We start from the raw sequence: 20,706 nt of genomic DNA, 5'->3' as shown, positions 1-20,706 counted from the left end.
CTCTGGTCCTGAACCGTGTGCGTGGAACCATAAGTAGATTCTGATCCACAGACCTCAGAGCCCGAGCTGGGGTGTAAGGCTGGATCAGATCCGTGATGTAAGGAGGAGCCTGACCATGAATAGATCTGAAAGTAAGAACCAGAATTTTAAAGTTGATCCTGAAAGAAACTGGAAGCCAGTGAAGAGTTTTAAGGATCGGAGAAATGTGAGTTCTTCTACTAGAATCATTAGTAATATATATTAGGGTATTTATATATATATAAAAGACAAGTTCAAAGTGACGGTAACGGCAGAACTATTCTTTGTGAGTGTTTTTACTGACGCACCTACACAAGCGCACACACAAAGTAACATGGTTTTACCTGCTATTCTTTCTCATTTGTCTTCCTGATGGTGTGGATTTACTAAAGTTTATCATTGATCCTGTTGATGCAGCCAATGAGGTGAAGTTATTTTGTTATTATCGTGTTTATGCTCGTATGTAAATGCAGTTTTCAACAGCATTCAAAGCAAAAGTACAAAGTATGTTATTTTAAGGATGATTAAAAATACAGATAAACAACAACAAAACTATTTATTATTATTAATATTAAGCCTTTAATAATGTAAATATTGTATGTGTCTCTCTTTCCCTGTGTGTGTGTGTGTGTGTGTGTGTGTGTCTCCTATTGGTCGATTTTGTATATTGTGTCCATAAATGTCTGGGTCATAATGTCCACTTGTGCCTGTCCTCCGGGATATTGTTGAGCCCAGGGAACCTGCTGATACAGGAGCACAACAACACAACCCTGCAGTTTATAGTCCCCACGACCCAGTGCATCAGGAGCCCCCGGCCCTGCAACTTTTTGGATATCCTCGAGTAGGAGTCCAAAAGAAGAGCAAAGGTATCATGAGGAAAGGGAAGGTTCTTAAAGCTTTTTGAAACAAAGACAGAAGAAGGTTCTTAAAGCTCTTTGAAACACTAACATTCTTACACATTCATGTTTACAGTTGTGTTTTGACACCTGTGAGCCTTATTTATGTTAATGTTCACACAAATCTTATTGTATATGTTAAATAAAATTTGTAAAACTATTTCTGTTTATCATTTTGCACTAGTTTAACTGTTGTTATGTTTTTTGTTTTTTTACATATATTTTGATCTGACGTAGCATTCAGTCAGCAGGAACAATTGATGACGTAGAAAGGGGTCGGCCTGTCCCAGTCCATTACTGTTACCGTGAAGCACATATCTCGCTACATAAGATAATAACTTGGGTAACGTGTACTCTCTGTGCATAATATGAAGGAGGATAAATGACTTATGTATAAATGTATTAATACGTAACAAAATGTATTAATACTTAACAAAATATATTATTGTATTAATAAATGTTTGGATAAATATCAATATGTCAAAATAAATAAATTTCTTATCAAAATAATGGAGCTTTTTATGTATAAATACGTTTTGTCATTCGTACATTGTGACATTTATTTATACATTCATACGTTTTGTGTTCTATTTATTTAGGTAATTATACATTTTGACATTTTGTCATTTTGTTGTCCGTATGTAAATGAAGTGGGCGGGTCGAACATCAGTCTAAGGCAGTGATTGGTTACAGCCTTGGAACAAGGTAATATCCCTCAAGTCTGCGGAGTTAAGACAAGTATTTGAATCGCTCACTCAAGTTAAGTTAAAGCTTTCCTGCGAAAGATAAAGACAAGAGGAGGATATGGACAAAGATGATGAGGTAAGTTACAAAAAAACATCAGAAAGTGAATCAGGAAAAGAAAAGAAATGAGGAAATTAAAAAAAGGTTCCTGGTTTCATGGTTTAGTTTTTCAAGAAATCGAAAGTACAATATTTACTGGCTCTGACATTATTAACTTAAATTACGCTTATATGGCGCCTGCTGCGTTGTTTGGACCCTGAAGTGACGTCGGACTTATCAAACGGATAAATATTTTAATAGATTGTTTAAGACCGACGCCACCTCACTTAAGTTGGCTTCGATCTTTGCGCGTTAATAACTCGGGAACGCTAAGGTGTTGAATTACAAATCTTACCTTTTTCAAATCACAGTCACCTGCTGTATTGAACTTAAGTAAAGTTGGCTCGATATTGACAGATTCGATCTTTGCGCTCTAATACCTCTTTATACGAGTTATTAAAAATAACAAAGCCCGATGTATTTTGATCACGGTTACACTAGCTATGTACTACACCCTCATTTTTGAAGAACAAATGTGTTGATCGCACGTAAACAGCAAAAATAGCGTGAAAGAGCCTCTGCAGGCGCGACATCAGATGAGGGACCGTCTACAAATTACTTACACTGACAAAAATGTAGTGTTGAAAAATAGTGTCTGATTTTAACCAGCAGACTTTCTTTCAATTACAACTCTGATGGTCACAAAAGTCATGTCACTTATGAAGAACCTTCATATCAAGTTACTAGACTCATTAGTTTTTCAAATTTTCCTCTAAATTCGTTTAAATCACTATTTTCACGCAATATTTCACATATATTTTATAATAGCTTTATAATTACAATTGTGATGGTCACCAAATTCATGTCACTTATGTAGTACCTTCATATCAAGTTACTACACCCATTAGTTTTTTTAATTTCTTCTTGAAATTTTAAATATGACCATTTCTGTCGAATATTTCACATACATTTTGTAATAGCTTTGTAATTACAACTCTGATGGTCACCAAATGCATGTCACTTATGAAGTACCTTCATATCAAGTTACTACACTCATTAGATTTTTTAATTTCTTCTTGAATTTTTCAAAATCACCTTTTCTGTGCAATATTTCACATACATTTTGTAATAGCTTTGTAATTACAACTCTGATGGTCACCAAATGTATGTCACTTATGAAGTACCTTCATATCAAGTTACTACACACATTAGTTTTTTTAATTTCTACTTGAAATTTTCAAAATCACCATTTCTGTGCAATATTTCACATACATTTTGTAATAGGTCTGTAATTACAACTCTGATGATCACCAAATGTATGTCACTTATTTAGTACCTTCATATCAAGTTACTACACCCATTAGTTTTTTTAATTTCTTCTTGAATTTTTCAAAATCACCTTTTTTGTGCAATATTTCACATACATTTTGTAATAGCTTTGTAATTACAACTCTGATGGTCACCAAATTCATGTCACTTATGTAGTACCTTCATATCAAGTTACTACACTCATTATTTTTTTTATTTTTTTTATTAAAATTTTAAAAATCGCTATTTTTGTGCAATATTTCACATACATTTTGTAACAGCTTTGTAAATACAACGCTGATGGTCACCAAATTCATGTCACTTATGAATTACCTTCATATCAAGTTACTACACCCATTAGTTTTTTTAATTTCTTCTTGAAATTATAAATATGACCATTTCTGTGCAATATTTCACATACATTTTGTAATATTTTTGTAATTACAACTCTGATGGTCACCAAATTCATGTCACTTATGAAGTACCTTCATAATTGTTGTCCGTATGTAAATGAAGTGGGCGGGTCGAACATCAGTCTAAGGCAGTGATTGGTTACAGCCTTGGAACAAGGTAATATCCCTCAAGTCTGCGGAGTTAAGACAAGTATTTGAATCGCTCACTCAAGTTAAGTTAAAGCTTTCCTGCGAAAGATAAAGACAAGAGGAGGATATGGACAAAGATGATGAGGTAAGTTACAAAAAAACATCAGAAAGTGAATCAGGAAAAGAAAAGAAATGAGGAAATGAAAAAAAGGTTCCTGGTTTCATGGTTTCGTTTTTCAAGAAATCGAAAGTACAATATTTACTGGCTCTGACATTATTAACTTAAATTACGCTTATATGGCGCCTGCTGCGTTGTTTGGACCCTGAAGTGACGTCGGACTTATCAAACGGATAAATATTTTAATAGATTGTTTAAGACCGACGCCACCTCACTTAAGTTGGCTTCGATCTTTGCGCGTTAATAACTCGGGAACGCTAAGGTGTTGAATTACAAATCTTACCTTTTTCAAATCACAGTCACCTGCTGTATTGAACTTAAGTAAAGTTGGCTCGATATTGACAGATTCGATCTTTGCGCTCTAATACCTCTTTATACGAGTTATTAAAAATAACAAAGCCCGATGTATTTTGATCACGGTTACACTAGCTATGTACTACACCCTCATTTTTGAAGAACACATGTGTTGATCGCACGTAAACAGCAAACATAGCGTGAAAGAGCCTCTGCAGGCGCGACATCAGATGAGGGACCGTCTACAAATTACTTACACTTACAAAAATGTAGTGTTGAAAAATAGTGTCTGATTTTAACCAGCAGACTTTCTTTCAATTACAACTCTGATGGTCACAAAAGTCATGTCACATCAAGTTACTAGACTCATTAGTTTTTCAAACTTTCCTCTAAATTCGTTTAAATCACTATTTTCACGCAATATTTCACATATATTTTGTAATAGCTTTGTAATTACAATTGTGATGGTTTGATGGGTTGAGAAGTTCCTCAAAGTACTCTTTTCAACGTCCAACAACGTCCTCAGTTGAAGTCAGCAACATTACATCCTTAATGTAAACATCTTGGACACCAGAAGCGGAAGCAGCAGCCATTAGCCAGGCGGTACTTTGCAACTGCTTCTGGAGTCCGGCAAGACAGGTGTCCACCAAGATGTCCTTGGGTTCCGCCCTTTGAGGCACAGAGGACCTTCAGACCACAGCTTTCATCTGAAGCTTCAGCCATGGCGGCTTTGAACACCGACCACTGATGTTTGATGTTCCCAACCTCCAAAGGGATGTCGGCAAAAGTTCTCGGATCCGTGAGCTGAAAACTCCTCTGACAGCTTTGTCCTCTAGACGTTCCCAGTTCACCAGCACTACATGTTGGGTTTACCTGGTCAGTCCAGAGGCTTCTCCTGCCATCGGAGCCAGCTCACAACCAGATTGTGATCGGTTGATAGTTCTGCCCCTCTCTTCACCCAGGTGTCCACAACATACCGCCTCAAGTCAGATGATACTAGTTATACCTCCATTCAGCCTAAGCCGTAGAGAAGCAACCCTCTGATCCGCTGGAGCGCACTCCAATATACAGGCACTCAGCTGGGGGATTGTGAGTATCCCCCCAAATGTCATAAACATTTTTTAAATGCGCCTACACAGTCTCAAACAGCCTATTTTTTGAGAGGTTGAGGAGGTTTTTGTAGAGGGTTAACAGTGAAGTGAGCCTCTCACGCTTAACAGGTTGGACAGGTTGACAGGTTGGACAGGTTGATCAGGAGGGCTGGTTCTGTGGTTGGCATGAAGCTGGACTCACTGGTGACAGTTGCTGAGAGGAGATCATTGAACAAACTACTGTCCATCATGGAAGATGACAGTCATCCTCTGAACACTGTCATCAGTGAGCAGAGAAGTAGAATGAGTGCACGAATGCTCCTACCCAGGTGCAAAACAAATAGACTCAGGGACTCATCCATCCCTCGGGCTATTAAATTGTACAATTCTGAGTTTGGGGGCAGGAGTGGAGAGAAAGTATCTGGATGTTCTGTTCTATGTTAGTCTTTGTATCTTTTGTCTTTGTTGTTTTTCTTTGACCTATGTTCTTTATCTTTATCTTTAGACTTAGATTGTGTCATCTTGTTCTTCCTCTTTATGTTCTTCTTATTATTTTATTTTTTATGTATTATTTTTTATTGTTTATGAAAAATTGCTGGGTATTGGTAAAAAACAATTTCCCGAAGGAGACATCCTGAGGGATCAATAAAGTACCTTACCTTACCTTATATTTTCTTTTTTTACAACCCCATCTTGGACAACTGGTTTCAGTTAGATAAACAGAGTGGTGAAAATGTACAGTTATTTTGAAAATGAAACACTAATCAGAGGCAGATAACCTCAAAAGCCCTGTGTATTTTGATCACTGTTACAGTACATATTCACTACCCCCCGGGGGTGGGATTTACGTCAGTCATGGCGGAATCTATGGCGTGATATTAATGCCACCGGTTTGAGCGAGTGTGTCTTGGTTGTTGTACACTCAAAATCACTATGCTGCGCGCTAACCAGTCATACACGTGCGTGCAACATACATGCGCACTCTTGCTGTCATACACACGCTCAATTTCACTGTCTGCTCAAAACACCAGTCTCAAGCCTTTTTAACATAATTTGAACATCATTACGAAGAGTGAATGGAGTTGTCCGAACGCTCAATTAAATTTGACTTTATCTAACTGTTTTGTTGACATTCCCTTAAGCACAGATTTATCTAGTGGATGCATAACGCAACCGCAGTCAAATGTTTGACTGTATCTTTTATTCTATGCACCTTATAATCAGGTGCAACCTATTTATGAAAACACTTCTAAAATAGGCCATTCATTGAAGGTGCGCTTTATAATCCGGTGCGTCTAATAGAGCGGAAAATACGGTAAAGTGTTTATTGTTTTTTCACTTGTTATATTGCATTTTTGTACTCCCTCTGTGTTAATATGTTTTCGCATTTTTTTTATTATCATTTTCAACTTCTATGACTACCCAAATAAACAAAGGTGTATCAATCAATCAGTCACAGTGCGTTATTTGCGCTATTTCAAATCTGCAAATTCCCACTGCCATTTAACTACTCACGTGCGACACGCCCACCACTGGACTCTAGGAGGACGAAATCAAAACAACGGCATTTACATTTCACTTATATGATAACGTGCTAAAACAAACAACCTTCGGCAAATGATAACTGGTAAGTAATATTTTACCTCTTTGAACAAAACTGAATAGGCTGCATGTAAAATGTTGTTGATTTTCTAAGTTTTAAAATTAAAAAGTAATGATACAAATAATATTGAACTCTTTCAGTGTTAAACTGCTGTAGGTATATGAGGTTAACCATCCTAATCATGAAATTGAAAGCTACAATGATTGTATTTACAGCCCTTTACTTAAATCAAATTGAATAAAGTTGGCTATATATATATATAAATACTTTTTTTTTTTTTTTAAATTGTAATATATATTTTTTATATTTCCTTAATTTGAATGTTTTTTGTGCAACAAGGTTGAAAAAGCCATGGGAATTGTTCAAAAAGGAAAACGACTACACCGGAAGGACCTTTGGAAATTGGCAGGTGGCATCGAGGTTGTGGTCAGAGCCATCAAAAATTGTAATTTTTTGAAAAAAAATACACGGCACTCGTCACAAGTTTGGACTGAACTTTCATTAACATTATTTGGGACACATTCTCCAAAGAATCGGCATTGGCTATGGGTGATTTGGACAGAAAATAGAAGAGATATAAGAAAGCTGACAGTGGAAACTAATGTTCTCATACCTGCTTTTCATAATGTTGAACAGCTTGAAGACAAAACTATCAAAATTTGTAACATCAGCCAGACAAAAGAAGAAAGAAAAGACAAAGACGAAGAACAAGAAGTACACGAAGAAGACGAAGAACAAGAAGTAAACGAAAAAGACGAAGAACAAGAAGTACACGAAGAAGACGAAGAACAAGAAGTAAATGAAAAAGACGAAGAACAAGAAGTACACGAAGAAGATGAAGAACAAGAAGTAAATGAAAAAGACGAAGAACAAGAAGTACACGAAGAAGATGAAGAACAAGAAGTAAACGAAAAAGACGAAGAACAAGAAGTAAACGAAAAAGACGAAGAACAAGAAGTAAACGAAGAAGATGAAGAACAAGAAGTAAACGAAAAAGACGAAGAACAAGAAGTAAACGAAAAAGACGAAGAACAAGAAGTAAACGAAAAAGACGAAGAACAAGAAGTAAACGAAAAAGACGAAGAACAAGAAGTACACGAAGAAGACGAAGAACAAGAAGTAAACGAAAAAGACGAAGAACAAGAAGTAAACGAAAAAGACGAAGAACAAGAAGTAAATGAAAAAGACGAAGAACAAGAAGTACACGAAGAAGATGAAGAACAAGAAGTACACGAAGAAGACGAAGAACAAGAAGTAAACGAAAAAGACGAAGAACAAGAAGTACACGAAGAAGATAAAGAACAAGAAGTAAATGAAAAAGACGAAGAACAAGAAGTAAACGAAAAAGACAAAGAACAAGAAGTAAACGAAAAAGACGAAGAACAAGAAGTAAACGAAGAAGATGAAGAACAAGAAGTAAACGAAAAAGACGAAGAACAAGAAGTAAACGAAAAAGACGAAGAACAAGAAGTAAACGAAAAAGACGAAGAACAAGAAGTACACGAAGAAGACGAAGAACAAGAAGTAAACGAAAAAGACGAAGAACAAGAAGTACACGAAGAAGATGAAGAACAAGAAGTAAATGAAAAAGACGAAGAACAAGAAGTACACGAAGAAGATGAAGAACTAGTAGCACACGAAGAAGATGAAGAACAGGAAGTACAAGAAGAAGACGAAGAGGAGGTGATAGAATACAGTACTATTGAAGAATGGGATAAGAAAGCACAGCTTATTGTTATGAATAACAATGAGGAATATAATCGGACTGCTCAAGAGGTAGAGGGTGAGGAAAGGTCTCCAAAGAAGGAAAAATACAGAAAGATGCCCCAAATGGCAAAAATATTCACAATAGTGATCAAACCAAAGATGTGGAAAAAAATTCTGCCCAACTCTGCTTCAAGCAAGCTCAAGAAACCTTGGACCAGCATCCTCTACAGGTTATTTAGGAAGAAAAACCAAAGCTGCACATTGGCATTTAAAAGTCATCACATAAAAAAGAAAAAGAGTCGGAAAATCAGGTCTCCATATTTGACGATTAATACATTTATTTATTTAAACTCAATCAAAAGCCCAAGTCAGACATGCCTGTAAAATTAAACGTTACACAAAAAGGGAAAATAAGGAACAACTGGAATAAGAAGAGGAAACATCGCAAAAGCCCTCCGCAAAGGAATAAGCAATTACTATTACAGGAGAATTAAAAATATACCACCAGGAGAACTGATCGCTGGGAACATAACCAGGTGCCTTAGTAGGAATGTTCTCAAGGTTATTGCGTCCGAATCCAGAAGCGCAAGAAGACTTCATGATGACATGATCTTGGAGATGTACCTGACACAAAAAATAATCAGAGAATGCGATTTCAAATTCAAAAACACACCTGGTTAGTACAACATTTTCAGGTGAATCCATTCGGCATCCACATGTACACTGAAATGGGCCTCCACATCATTCAACAGCATCTACAACAGAAAAAAAAAGTAGTACTTTATTTGGATGCCACTGGTGGAGTGACATGCAAAATACCCGATCAAAAAAAAAAGGGTTTTCTATTATGCTTTGACTCTTCCTGGTGGTGGCCAGAGTATTCCTCCTTTACCAATATGTGAAATGCTTACAAATGAGCATTCAATTCCACCGATCACATTCTGGCTGATGCAGTTTTTAAGGCAATTATATCAGAGGACACACATCAGAGTCAATCAGTTGGAGACTGACTACAGTTGGGCAATGATGCAGAAGTGTCCTTCTGGCCTTCAACAAGATGAGCATCCAAGAATACCTGGACTCGTCATTTCAAATCTGACAGAAAAACAAAACCCGGAAGGAGGTACAGCTGTGGACCATCCTGCACCTGTGCTCAGCTCACGTGATCAAAGCTTTTTTCCCTGGCAGTGGGAAAGCACACTAAAGACGGGGTTGAAGGATTTTTTTGTGTTTTGTTTTGCCAGGTTGCAGAATTGCACTGAATTAGAGACTGCAATAGAAATATTTAGGCCACTGTGTTGGGCTTCAATGGCCACAACTTGCACTAGTCAAGTGCATGCAAGTGTGGAGAGACTCAAGATTTTCATTACGGACATTGGGGCAATGGATATGGTGTCAGACGCACATCTCGATGCAGAAAGAGAAGATGAAAATCCAGATGCCCAGACAATCTTTGGAAGGTCTCCCTTCACCCACCATTTAAAAAAAAATTCTTGAAGAAGTACAGACCGAAATAGAAAACGGCGATGTGGAGGACCACACAAAAAAACAAAACAAATATTACTGTCGGAAAATCGTTGATGTCCTGATGGGCAGTTACCTGGGCATGTTCCCCCTCTGGAGTGGGCTTCTATTGGTTAAAACAAAACGGGTAACCACAAACAACAACAAACCTGCTCCAACGTGTCCAACAAGAGACACAAACTGCCACGTGGAAAGATGGTTTGGGATTTCAAAAAACATCATCCTAAAAAGACAGAGGAGAATCCGGCCTGCCCAGTTTGTTAGGACTATGTTCAGCTCACTCCAGGGGAGGTACAGGGAGCACGTAATGGCCCATCAACTGCCTGAGGAGCCATTAAACACTGTCGGAACTAAAGATAAGGCAGGATCAGAGGAAATGTGGTCCAAGAGAAGAATATCGTCTGTGCTGCAGACCAAATCTAAGTTTCACGGTGTTCCAAAACCGGAGTACCAGTACCGGAACCAAAGGAACATTTCAAGGAAAATGCCGGGCAAACAATGTCCAAAAAAATCCAAAAAAGTAGGAATGTCAACGAACCAACTTTCAAAGACAAAGGTTATGTGGACAGGAGCATGGTCCCCCAACACAGTCGAAGAAGAAGTACGTTTTCAAGTTAATTCTTTAAATGGTATGTCGTAAAGATACTGATTGTGAAACAGATTTCATTCAGGTTGACTATCTATGGAGCTGCAGACAAAGTGAGGTCGTTGTCGCCGTCATCGGCCAAAAGGAAAAGCTCACATTACATCACCCAGAGTTCTTCAGTTTGAGGCCTGATGAGCTTGTTTTTGGGGAAGTAAGTTTTGATGTCAGCCGTTTATTTTATGAAAAAATATATTTATAATTAAATTCATCTTTCATACAATCTCATTCGACAGACTATTGAATGTTACATTAGGGTGATCCTCAACATGAAAGCTCACCAGCTGTTCCAGTTGAACCATTACACCCTTGGCAAAATCCTGCACGAGAAGAGATGGCAAGACAAGGGATGAAAAGGGTAAATATATCTTTATTAATTAACAGTAAATATAGATACACACACATATATATATATATATATATATATATATATATTTATATATACATATATATGCTTCAAATTAGGGTAATTAACATTGTAATAGCAGATGTATATATATAATATATATATACATATACACACATGTCTTTTTAGAAAAGTTATTTTGTGTTTTTGACTATAGGTGAACTTTAATGACTATGATGGAGCCATCGGCTTTGTCAATGTCAACAATGTAGTGGAACATTATCTAGTATACACTTTGATCGTGATTTTAGTTTTTAGGTTAGTAAAATGTTCTTTTATCGTTTCTCTCATTTGTTTAAAAAAAAAAAAATCACAGTATCTTCATATCCTCAAAAAAAAGATTTTTGTTGTGGATCCTCTCCAGTCTTCAGATGACTTGGAAGCATCGCAAATTTGGGTAATTAACATTGTGATAGCAGATATGTTTTAAAATGATTAAATAGGACTGTGTCCATTACATTTTTACTTGTTTCTGTGTTCTACAGACAGTTTTTCAAAATGAGAAGACACAGATATGGAAAGGAAGATTGTGTGGATATCCAGTGGGAGCCCTCAGAAGTCCCACACTCCTACCAAAAAGACAGCACTAGTTGCGGCATCTTTGTGATGGAAGTAAGACATTTTTGAGAAATTCAACTTGGTTTCTGCAATTCATAAATAAATGAATTGATACTAACATTTGCATTTCAATGAATAAAGATGGCAAGACAGGTGGTAGAAGAACTGCCAAATTTTCCTAATAACATTACAATCAATTATTCGAAAATGTCTGTGAACAGCATGAGGAGAAGTATGGCACAGCAAATCCTTAAAGTCAAGTAAATATGAATTAATTTTAGTATATATTATATATCTTAATTAATGTGAAATGGAAAACAGTCACACCATGATGTTATATCATGAAAGTAAGTAAGTACGTAATTTATATTTATATAGCGCTTTTCCAGACCAGGGTCACAAAGCGCTTAAACAATCAAAACAATATTCAATAAAGTATATATTTTAAAGGTCAAGATAAAACTGAGAACACAACAGGAGTTCCAGAAAATGAAGGAAAAGTCTGAACAAATAAAAATGTTTTAAGATGTTTCTTGAAGGAGATCCATCAAGCGCAAAGAGAGAGGAAGATTGTTCCAAAGGTTAGGGAAATACAATTAGTAAATTACATTTTTATTATAACAAGTAAATTCTTACCTCTTGGTATATATTAAAAATGTTTTCCTTGCAGATTCAGTGCGGAAAATGTGTTCGGTGGTTCCACATCCAATGCCTAGGAATGGCTACAACACAGATTCCAGCAAAAAACCACCCTTGGCACTGTGTGCTATGTTGCAGTTAGAATTTGAATGTGAAGTTCAAGTTAATTTCCATGATGAATGTTTAATACTTTTTGAATGTACTTTTATTGTTCACATTTGTATATAGCAATGTGTTGTGTATAATGTTTGATTTAAAAAATATGTTATATACACTTATTGAGTGAAAAAAAGCATTACATTAGCCATTACTATTTGTATTTAGTATAATGTTGTTGATCATTGTTATAACAAGGTTGTTGTTGCAATATGTATAAAAACAAGATGACCAACTAGCCTTTGTATGTTCAAACCATCTTTGTCTTAGTTATTATGTATAATGTGGGAACATGGTTATGTGCTGGAGTAGCAAACAGTCATGTCATTGACCCTTTCAGTGAGTCCTGCCGTAGTTGAACTACATCACAAAAAATGAATGACTTGTTTTATCGACTGAACATAGAAAATAAACAGGGTTCAATATTTTATTAAATAAAAAGCAAAAAAAACGAATGAGTGTAGTAACTTGATATGAAGGTACTTCATAAGTGACATGAATTTGGTGACCATCATAATTGTAAATACAAAGCTATTACAAAATGTATGTGAAAAATTGCACAAAAAAGGTGATTTTGAAAATTTCAAGAAGAAATTAAAAAAACTAATGGGTGTAGTAACTTGATATGAAGGTACTCCATAAGTGACATGAATTTGATGGCCATCGCAATTGTAATTATAAAGCTATTACAAAATGTATGTGAAATATTGCACAGAAATAGTGATTTTGAAAATTTCAAGAAGAAATTAAAAAAACGAATGGGTGTAGTAACTTGATATGAAGGTACTCCATAAGTGACATGAATTTGGTGACCATCAGAGTTGTAATTACAAAGCTATTACAAAATGTATGTGAAACATTGCACAAAAATAGTGATTTTGAAAATTTCAAGCAGAAATTAAAAAAACTAATGGGTGTAGTAACTTGATATGAAGGTACTACATAAGTGACATGAATTTGGTGACCATTAGAATTTTAATTACAAAGCTATTAAAAAATGTATGTGAAATATTGCACAGAAATGGTCATATTTATTATTTCAAGAAGAAATTAAAAAAACTAATGTGAGTAGTAACTTGATATGAAGGTACTTCATAAGTGACATGAATTTGGTGACCATCAGAGTTGTAATTACAAAGCTATTACAAAATGTATGTGAAATATTGCACAAAAATAGTGATTTAAAAGAATTTAGAGGAAAATTTGAAAAACTAATGAGTGTAGTAACTAGATATGAAGGTACTTCAAAAGTGATATGAATTTGGTGACCATCACAATTGTAATTACAAAGCTATTACAAAATATATGTGAAATATTGCATGAAAATAGTGATTTAAAAGTATTTAGAGGAACATTTGAAAAACTAATGAGTGTAGTAACTTGATATGAAGGTACTTCAAAAGTGACAAGAATTTGGTGACCATCAGAGTTGTAATTACAAGGCTATTACAAAATTTATGAGAAATATTGCACAAAAATAGTGATTTTGAAAATTTCAAGAAGAAATTTGAAAAACGAATGAGTGTAGTAACTTGATATGAAGGTACTCCATAAGTGACATGAATTTGGTGACCATCATAATTTTAATTACAAAGCTATTACAAAATATATGTGAAATATTGCATGAAAATAGTGATTTAAAAGTATTTAGAGGAACATTTTAAAAACGAATGAGTGTAGTAACTTGATATGAAGGTAATTCATAAGTGACATGAATTTGGTGACCATCAGAGTTGTAATTACAAAGCTATTACAAAATGTATGTGAAATATTGCACAGAAATGGTGATTTTGAAAATTTCAAGAAGAAATTAAAAAAAACTAATGAATGTAGTAACTTGACATGAAGGTACTTCATAATTGACATGAATTTGGTGACCATCAGAGTGGTAATTACAAAGCTATTACAAAATGTATGTGAAATATTGCACAAAAATAGTGATTTTGAAAATTTAAAGAAGAAATTAAAAAAAATAATGGGTGTAGTAACTTGATATGAAGGTACTCCATAAGTGACATGAATTTGGTGACCATCACAATTGTAATTACAAAGCTATTACAAAATATATGTGAAATATTGCATGAAAATAGTGATTTAAAACAATTTAGAGGAAAATTTGAAAAACTAATGAGTGTAGTAACTTGATATGAAGGTACTTCATAAGTGACATGAATATGGTGACCATCAGAGTTGTAATTGAAAGAAAGTCTGCTGGTCAAAATCAGACAATATTTTTCAACACTACATTTTTGTCAGTGTAAGTAATTTGTAGACGGCCCCTCATCTGATGTCGCGCCTGCAGAGGCTCTTTCACGCTATTTTTGCTGTTTACGTGCGATCAACACATTTGTTCTTCAAAAATGAGGGTGTAGTACATAGCTAGTGTAACCGTGATCAAAATACATCGGGCTTTGTTATTTTTAATAACTCGTATAAAGAGGTATTAGAGCGCAAAGATCGAATCTGTCAATATCGAGCCAACTTTACTTAAGTCGCCACCTCATATATATTATAATATTCATAGTAATAATGTGTTTTTAATTTCTCTTTCTTTTTCTGTACCACTGCTTCCTGTAGCAAAAACCCACTCTCAGGCGCAGTGAACGGAGAAAACGGAAGAAACATGATTCTGGGGACCAGTTGTCAAAAAAATGTAAATACATGCTGCGTTTAAAACATTTTAACTTTAACATGTTTTGTTGTCTTTTTACCAACGTGATTGTTAATCCACACAACTTTTATGTCAGAGTAACTATTTAATACTCATTTCATCTGTGAAACTAAATGTATACCTTTGGTTAAGTTTAATTGATACAATGACATATAAGAGCTCAATCAACATTGTTGCTTCGATTTGTTCTTCGCTTTTTTTAAACTTTTTTTTAACCAATGTTCCATATAATTCAACACTTTCATGCCTACTCAAGTTTGAAGGACCTACATGTTTCTTGCTACAGGCAAAATCAATGATTACGCAAATGCAGATCCCAAGAAACGAACAAAGCGAAAGATCAAAAAGCCTCAAAAATATGCTCTTCAGAAAGAAGGTATTTAAAGTTCATGAATTAATATTTGTTATCATTTGACTATGACAATAAAAAGGCTCTTCTTTGTTTTGTTTTTTTTCTTCAAGCCGAAAAGATTCGTGGCATGCCTGCATCAGAGGCAGCTAGCGAAGTGGGCGATGGATCCCCCCAGGAACCTGACTCTCCCTGAGTCTGAGCGCTAAGGTGGTTTCTTGTCAAAGTGTTCTGGAGTCACAATAAACTGATACAATCTAGTTCCTGCTCCTGGCCTTCTGTTTGAATGTGGTTGCCTCCTCGATCATTTCTCTTAAATGGACCTCTGGTGCTACCGAAGACATTCTGGACACACAGACCAGGGTAACCTGGCTAGTTGGTGGATATTTCCACACGTGAAGAAAGCCTGTCCACCCCTGCTGCCACCACAGTTTACTTTCTAGACCGATTCAATTCAATCTATACCAGTGGCCGGTGTTCTATGGTGGCACAGGCTTTAAAAACTGCTCGCCCACGCAGTCATTCTTTCGCTTTCCTGCTAAAATATGAGGAAATGGCTGGAGCTAAAAGGAACTTAAAGGGATAAATATTGTCATTTTTAATAGATATTTTTTGAGGCGTCGTTAAAAAAAAAAAGTTGCAACACGATGGCGTCACCGCACTTATAATCTCGCGATACGTCGACTATTACGTCATTCCATGATGGCTGAAGATCCTGGCGGAGCAATTGACAAATTCTCTTTCATTTCTCTTTCTTTTTCTCTACCTCTGCTTGCCATAGCGTCATGGCAGGACCAGCGGCCTTGGTAGGAGTCCACAGAACGTCACTGTCGACATGCCCAAGAAAGGAAACAGAAAACGGCTGAAATTTAGGGCCGGGGACGATTGTGCAGGATCAGGTAGATACATGCTAACATGCTAACATGCTAGCCACTGCCATTGTTGTTTTAAAAACGCGTTTGAATCCGGTTTTAAGTTTCTGTTTGAATTAAGGTATCGGAAATATTTAAATTACTTAAATATTGTATCGTTGACTTGTTACTAACTTGATGGTAAATCAACACAAAGTTGCATATCAGATTAACTTTGAATGACTTCACGGTAAATGGAAACTCAAACTCCTGACGTTAACTTTCGTTTATTACTTACTGTAGCCATTCAAGAGTCCAGTCAACGTTGTTTCCTAGAATTCGTCTTTGCTGTTTCTTTCATTTGATTCATCATTCTCATGCCTACTTGTATTATAAATGTTATTTGTGTTATTAATAATACCTATATTTTCTTTCTACAGTGACAGTCGCTGATTATGCTGATGCAGATCCAGCCATAGTGAAGAGTGGAAGGGTTAAAAAGGCTGTCGCAAATGCTGTTGAAAAAGAAGGTACATAAAGTTCATTAATAAATCATGCTAATCATCTGACTTGGTTAAGATGGAGAGGCGTTTCTTTGTCTTTTTTTTGTGTTGTTGTTTTTTGCTATTATTATTTAACTCTTTTTTCTTCTTTTTTTTTGTTCAAGTGAAATTGCTCTGTGGCTTGGAAGCATCACTGGGAGCTGTGGAAGAAGTCCTCTCTTTGGATGGTGAAGATGATCACAGCGAAGAAGAGGATGAGGAAAATGGAACACCTGTCTTTCACAAGAAGAAAAACAAGCGGAGAAAGGGTATGAATTTACCGGTTCCCTGTAAATACACTGAATTCTTTTTTTCTTTCTTCTACAAATAAGGACAGCGCTCAATTATTTGGTATTTAACTATTCTACTTTAAAATTCCACCGACTAATTATTTTAAACATATCTGGATTAGTTTAAGAGGAATGACAAATGCGCAGAGGGAAAATACCTTTCCCTTAATACTGAATGACTGATAAATGGGTTCATAAAAATACAAATGAGAAAATTATTTATTTATATCCACTTATAGTTTTAATGAATAAAGGTATTATTTTATATGCATGAATAAGGTTATTACTGGTGTTTTTATGGGCTTGACTTTTATTTTATGAACCTAGTTCTTGTGAATTCCTTTTAGACATAAAATATATGAGTCATAACGATACTACGATTACATTTTTTTTTATTTTGGTCATGCCTTTAACAAGTTAAATCATTTATTGCAAATTAATTTGGTTAATCTTTCCGTAAGATTATGTTGTCTGATTGTTGTATGATTAATAATGTTGTCCTAGCAGAGAGCAGCGATGGACTCCAGTTTCCAGTGGATATTTGGCTCGTGCTCTCTTCCTACATCCGACCAGAAGATGTGTGCAGGTTTTCTCTTATCTGTAAGAGTGCATGGATGGTTACGTGCACCGCCGCTTTTTGGACAAGGCTCTACAGGAGGTAATTTGGTTGTTTATTTTGTTTACGGTTAACAACTATGCTTGTAGTGATTCCAGTTTTTAGGTTTGTGTGGATCTCATTGAAATATTTTTTTTTGCTCTCTTTTCTTCAACTAAAGACACTACAAGAGTGATACGTTGCTGCCATACCGCCTGCAGCCTGACTCCATAGAAGTGATGAGCCGTCTGCGGGCTCATGTTATCCGCTCCCTCTTTTATCTGTATGAGCCCTTCAGACTCCGTGTTGCTCAAATTCCTGCTCTACCAGATTCAACACCAACATTTTTGAGCAACTCCAAGGTACTTTAACACACTTCTTTAAGGTAATTTGAGCATTAAAATTAGGACTTAAGTTGAGACTTCAAACAATTTGGATTTGAGTAGTCAATTTATCTTGATTTTAAGAGAAAGTTATTCAGTTTAAATGTGTGTTGTGTTGCAGCCTTTGAGACTAAATTAAATGTATTTCTGTCTCCACAGTGTTTATTGGTCTCTGTCCAAAAGGTTTCAGCGAGTAGACCTGAAGAGTTGTGGGAGTTTAACTTCAAGTTTGTGAAGCAGGTAAAGATTATTACCAAACATCCAAACCATTGTAGATCATTTAATTGAAAATAATTTACTTCTGCCTTTTTTTTGCAGGGTCCCAGTAAAAATAGAAGTGCCAAGTCTTTGTGTACGCCCAAAAAATATGAAGACGTCCACACCAACCCAGAGTCCGACTGCTACGCCCTTCAAATCAACACACTCAACTTCATATTTACTCCTGTTGTCATGGGCATGACCCTCACCCTGGTAAGACTTTTTTTTAGCATTTAGAAATACCACAGTTGTGATGCAACGACCCCATTGACTCTGTGAAGATTTCAATAATGCATTGTACTAGTGTTTATAAGACTTGAACAATGTTTAAGATATGTAGGTTTGAACTTATCATACATTTTTGTCTCTAAATAATGTAAAATCTAAAGTAGAAGTTTGACCTATTTATGCTTTCCGAGCAGATGATGCTAATGTAAAACGGTGAATCATTTTAACCAACTTGACTCTGGTAGATACTCCTTATACCCAAGTATAATACTCATGTAGTCACAAATCGTTTGGCATGAGTCTTGAAAGTTAAGACCATCATTTGATTTAAATTTTTTCCTTAAAACATGATCGTGTAATAGGTTTAAATCCTAGCAACAACTGTGAGCTTGAAAAAGATTCTTGGTTCTAAATACTGAACCATACAAAGTTTCAGTACAGGATCAACAATTCCATTTTCATGGAGGTGCTATTAAGATGCTGGTTATTCAAACTGTAAACAACTTCCTGACGGAGACCTCCTGAGGGATCAATAAAGTTTTTTGTTTTTTTTACCTACCTAATCCAGCATCTTTCCTGGAACGTCTCAAATCACTCCACATAGAACTTCCTCCTGTTACTTTCAGTCTTTGGAATACAGATTTCTAATTGGTTTTAAAACTTAGTTATAAGTATCTACTACAAAAGATTGTTTAAGTTGAGAAACGGCTCTGTGTGTTAGGCTAACTGTTTAATGCTCAGATGTTAAGAATCTGCTTCGTTCCTAGTTCAACATCAACGTGAGCACCGACATGCGGCACCATCGAGTCCGTCTGTTGTTCCAGGACTCTCCCATTCAAAGAGGCAAGAAGAAGGCGGACCAGAGCGGGACGCAGGTGGTTCTAGATCCAGTTCACAGTGTGAAACTCATAGACTGGTGGCATCCCGAGTACCCCTTCTCTTCTCATGGCTACACCGTTTGACCCGTCATGGCACAGCTTCATGATCACACAACAACAAGATCGGATTGTTCCGCGTCATTCGTGAGCACTGGTGATGTGCTTTTGTTCAACATTAAGTAGTACTTTTTAAATTATAAGTTGGGGATTTCTGAAGCGGTGTGTAGAGAACCAAACAGAAGAGAGGCTTAATTTTTTGCACTCTTGTGGGTTTTATATTTGTTCATTTAAGAAGTGTGTGAGAAGTAAGCTGATCAAAAAAGGACACGTGAGGCAGAAACCGTCTATTTGTAAGAATCTCACAGCAGTACAGCCGTCGGTGTTTAACTTTCAGTTTCATCGACGCCTCCCTGACCTCTCCTGATAAACTTATCACTGCTGCACATAAGGTGACTGAGGTATGATTGATTTCGCCTTCATTTCTTCAGAAATTGAATTTGATCATTCTAGACTACATTTTAGTAAGAAACCTGTATATATCATTTTAATTTCTAATCTATTGTATTTTTTTCACCACCTAATTTGACCTATTATCATTATGAGCCAAAGAGTAAAATGTTTTTCATTTTGCTGTTGGAAACTTGATCACAACTATGTTCAAAGTGTTATTTTTTTTTAATTTGTATCTTGAAGCAGCTATTGGCATCACATCCTTTAAAAAAAAAAAAGGGGTAAAATTGTGCAAAAAACTTGCCCTCCAGACTTAAGATGGTATCGACTTATCTTGAGTGAGCAGCAGTTGAATGTTTTGTTTGTCTTGTCGTGGATCATTGGGTTAAAATAAACACTGAACCTGCCATTTAAAAAAAACTATCTACTCTCCAGTTGTGTGTCAAATGCAAAAAAAGTTGTGTGAATGGCTGTCAAAGCGCTTTGTGACCCTGGTCTAGAAAGGCGCTATATAAATAGAGATTATTATTATTATTATACATTACACCGTATACTCATGAAATTGTATCTTTTTGGATGCTTGACGCATCATCCGTTTCTCTTTCAGCTCAGTGAGATGAGCACTGTAGTTTCATTGCTCCTCTGAGAAGTAATTGTGAGTGATTTTCTGTACCTTTTTTTTGTTAACTTAAGTGGAGCTGTAACCTGTCCAGGGAATCTTCCTCCCATCTCCTCTACTTCTAGACCTGTGAAACGGGGATGAGTAATTTAATTTCTAGTATACACTAAAAAATTCACATAATATTTATGTAATTATGTTTGAATTTTCTTTAATTGAAGTTCCTAAACATTTTTTTTTGTTACC

The 20,706-nt window shown here is 35.8% G+C and overlaps 2 protein-coding genes across 3 annotated transcripts; both read left to right on the top strand.

Annotated features, from left to right (window-relative positions):
• The first annotated feature begins 3,566 nt into the window (after window positions 1-3,566).
• tmem183a (transmembrane protein 183A) lies at window positions 3,567-20,264 on the top strand. Its single transcript, XM_087800297.1, has 9 exons — window positions 3,567-3,692; window positions 16,148-16,265; window positions 16,658-16,747; window positions 16,885-17,028; window positions 17,557-17,707; window positions 17,826-18,006; window positions 18,187-18,267; window positions 18,346-18,498; window positions 19,281-20,264. The coding sequence occupies exons 1-9, from the start codon at window positions 3,675-3,677 to the stop codon at window positions 19,473-19,475; spliced, it is 1,131 nt and encodes a 376-aa protein (XP_087656423.1). The 5' UTR covers window positions 3,567-3,674; the 3' UTR covers window positions 19,476-20,264.
• On the top strand, window positions 3,699-10,968 carry LOC148070923 (uncharacterized). 2 transcript variants are annotated; one of them, XM_087800296.1, is made up of 3 exons: window positions 3,699-10,545; window positions 10,605-10,741; window positions 10,824-10,968. In XM_087800296.1, exon 1 carries the CDS (start codon window positions 7,065-7,067, stop codon window positions 8,802-8,804), a length of 1,740 nt encoding a protein of 579 aa, XP_087656422.1. In that variant the 5' UTR covers window positions 3,699-7,064; the 3' UTR covers window positions 8,805-10,545; window positions 10,605-10,741; window positions 10,824-10,968. The 2 variants fall into 2 exon arrangements, with proteins under 2 accessions (XP_087656422.1, XP_087656420.1); XM_087800294.1 differs by having other exon boundaries at window positions 3,699-10,741.
• Window positions 20,265-20,706: the final 442 nt, after the last annotated feature.

This window comes from Callionymus lyra, chromosome 10 (assembly GCF_982586985.1).
Source record: "Callionymus lyra chromosome 10, fCalLyr1.hap1.1, whole genome shotgun sequence".
In the NCBI taxonomy this organism is placed as follows: Eukaryota; Metazoa; Chordata; class Actinopteri; order Syngnathiformes; family Callionymidae; genus Callionymus; species Callionymus lyra.
This window is presented reverse-complemented; position numbering and strand designations above follow the sequence as displayed.

Bases quoted from the DNA above. Each gene is read 5' to 3' on its own strand.
- tmem183a (XM_087800297.1), top strand. The intron at 16,748-16,884 runs GTACATAAAGTT...TTTTTGTTCAAG, and splicing joins AAATGCTGTTGAAAAAGAAG to TGAAATTGCTCTGTGGCTTG. The intron at 18,007-18,186 runs GTACTTTAACAC...CTGTCTCCACAG, and splicing joins CATTTTTGAGCAACTCCAAG to TGTTTATTGGTCTCTGTCCA.
- LOC148070923 (XM_087800296.1), top strand. From the start codon at position 7,065: ATGGGAATTGTTCAAAAAGGAAAACGACTACACCGGAAGGACCTTTGG.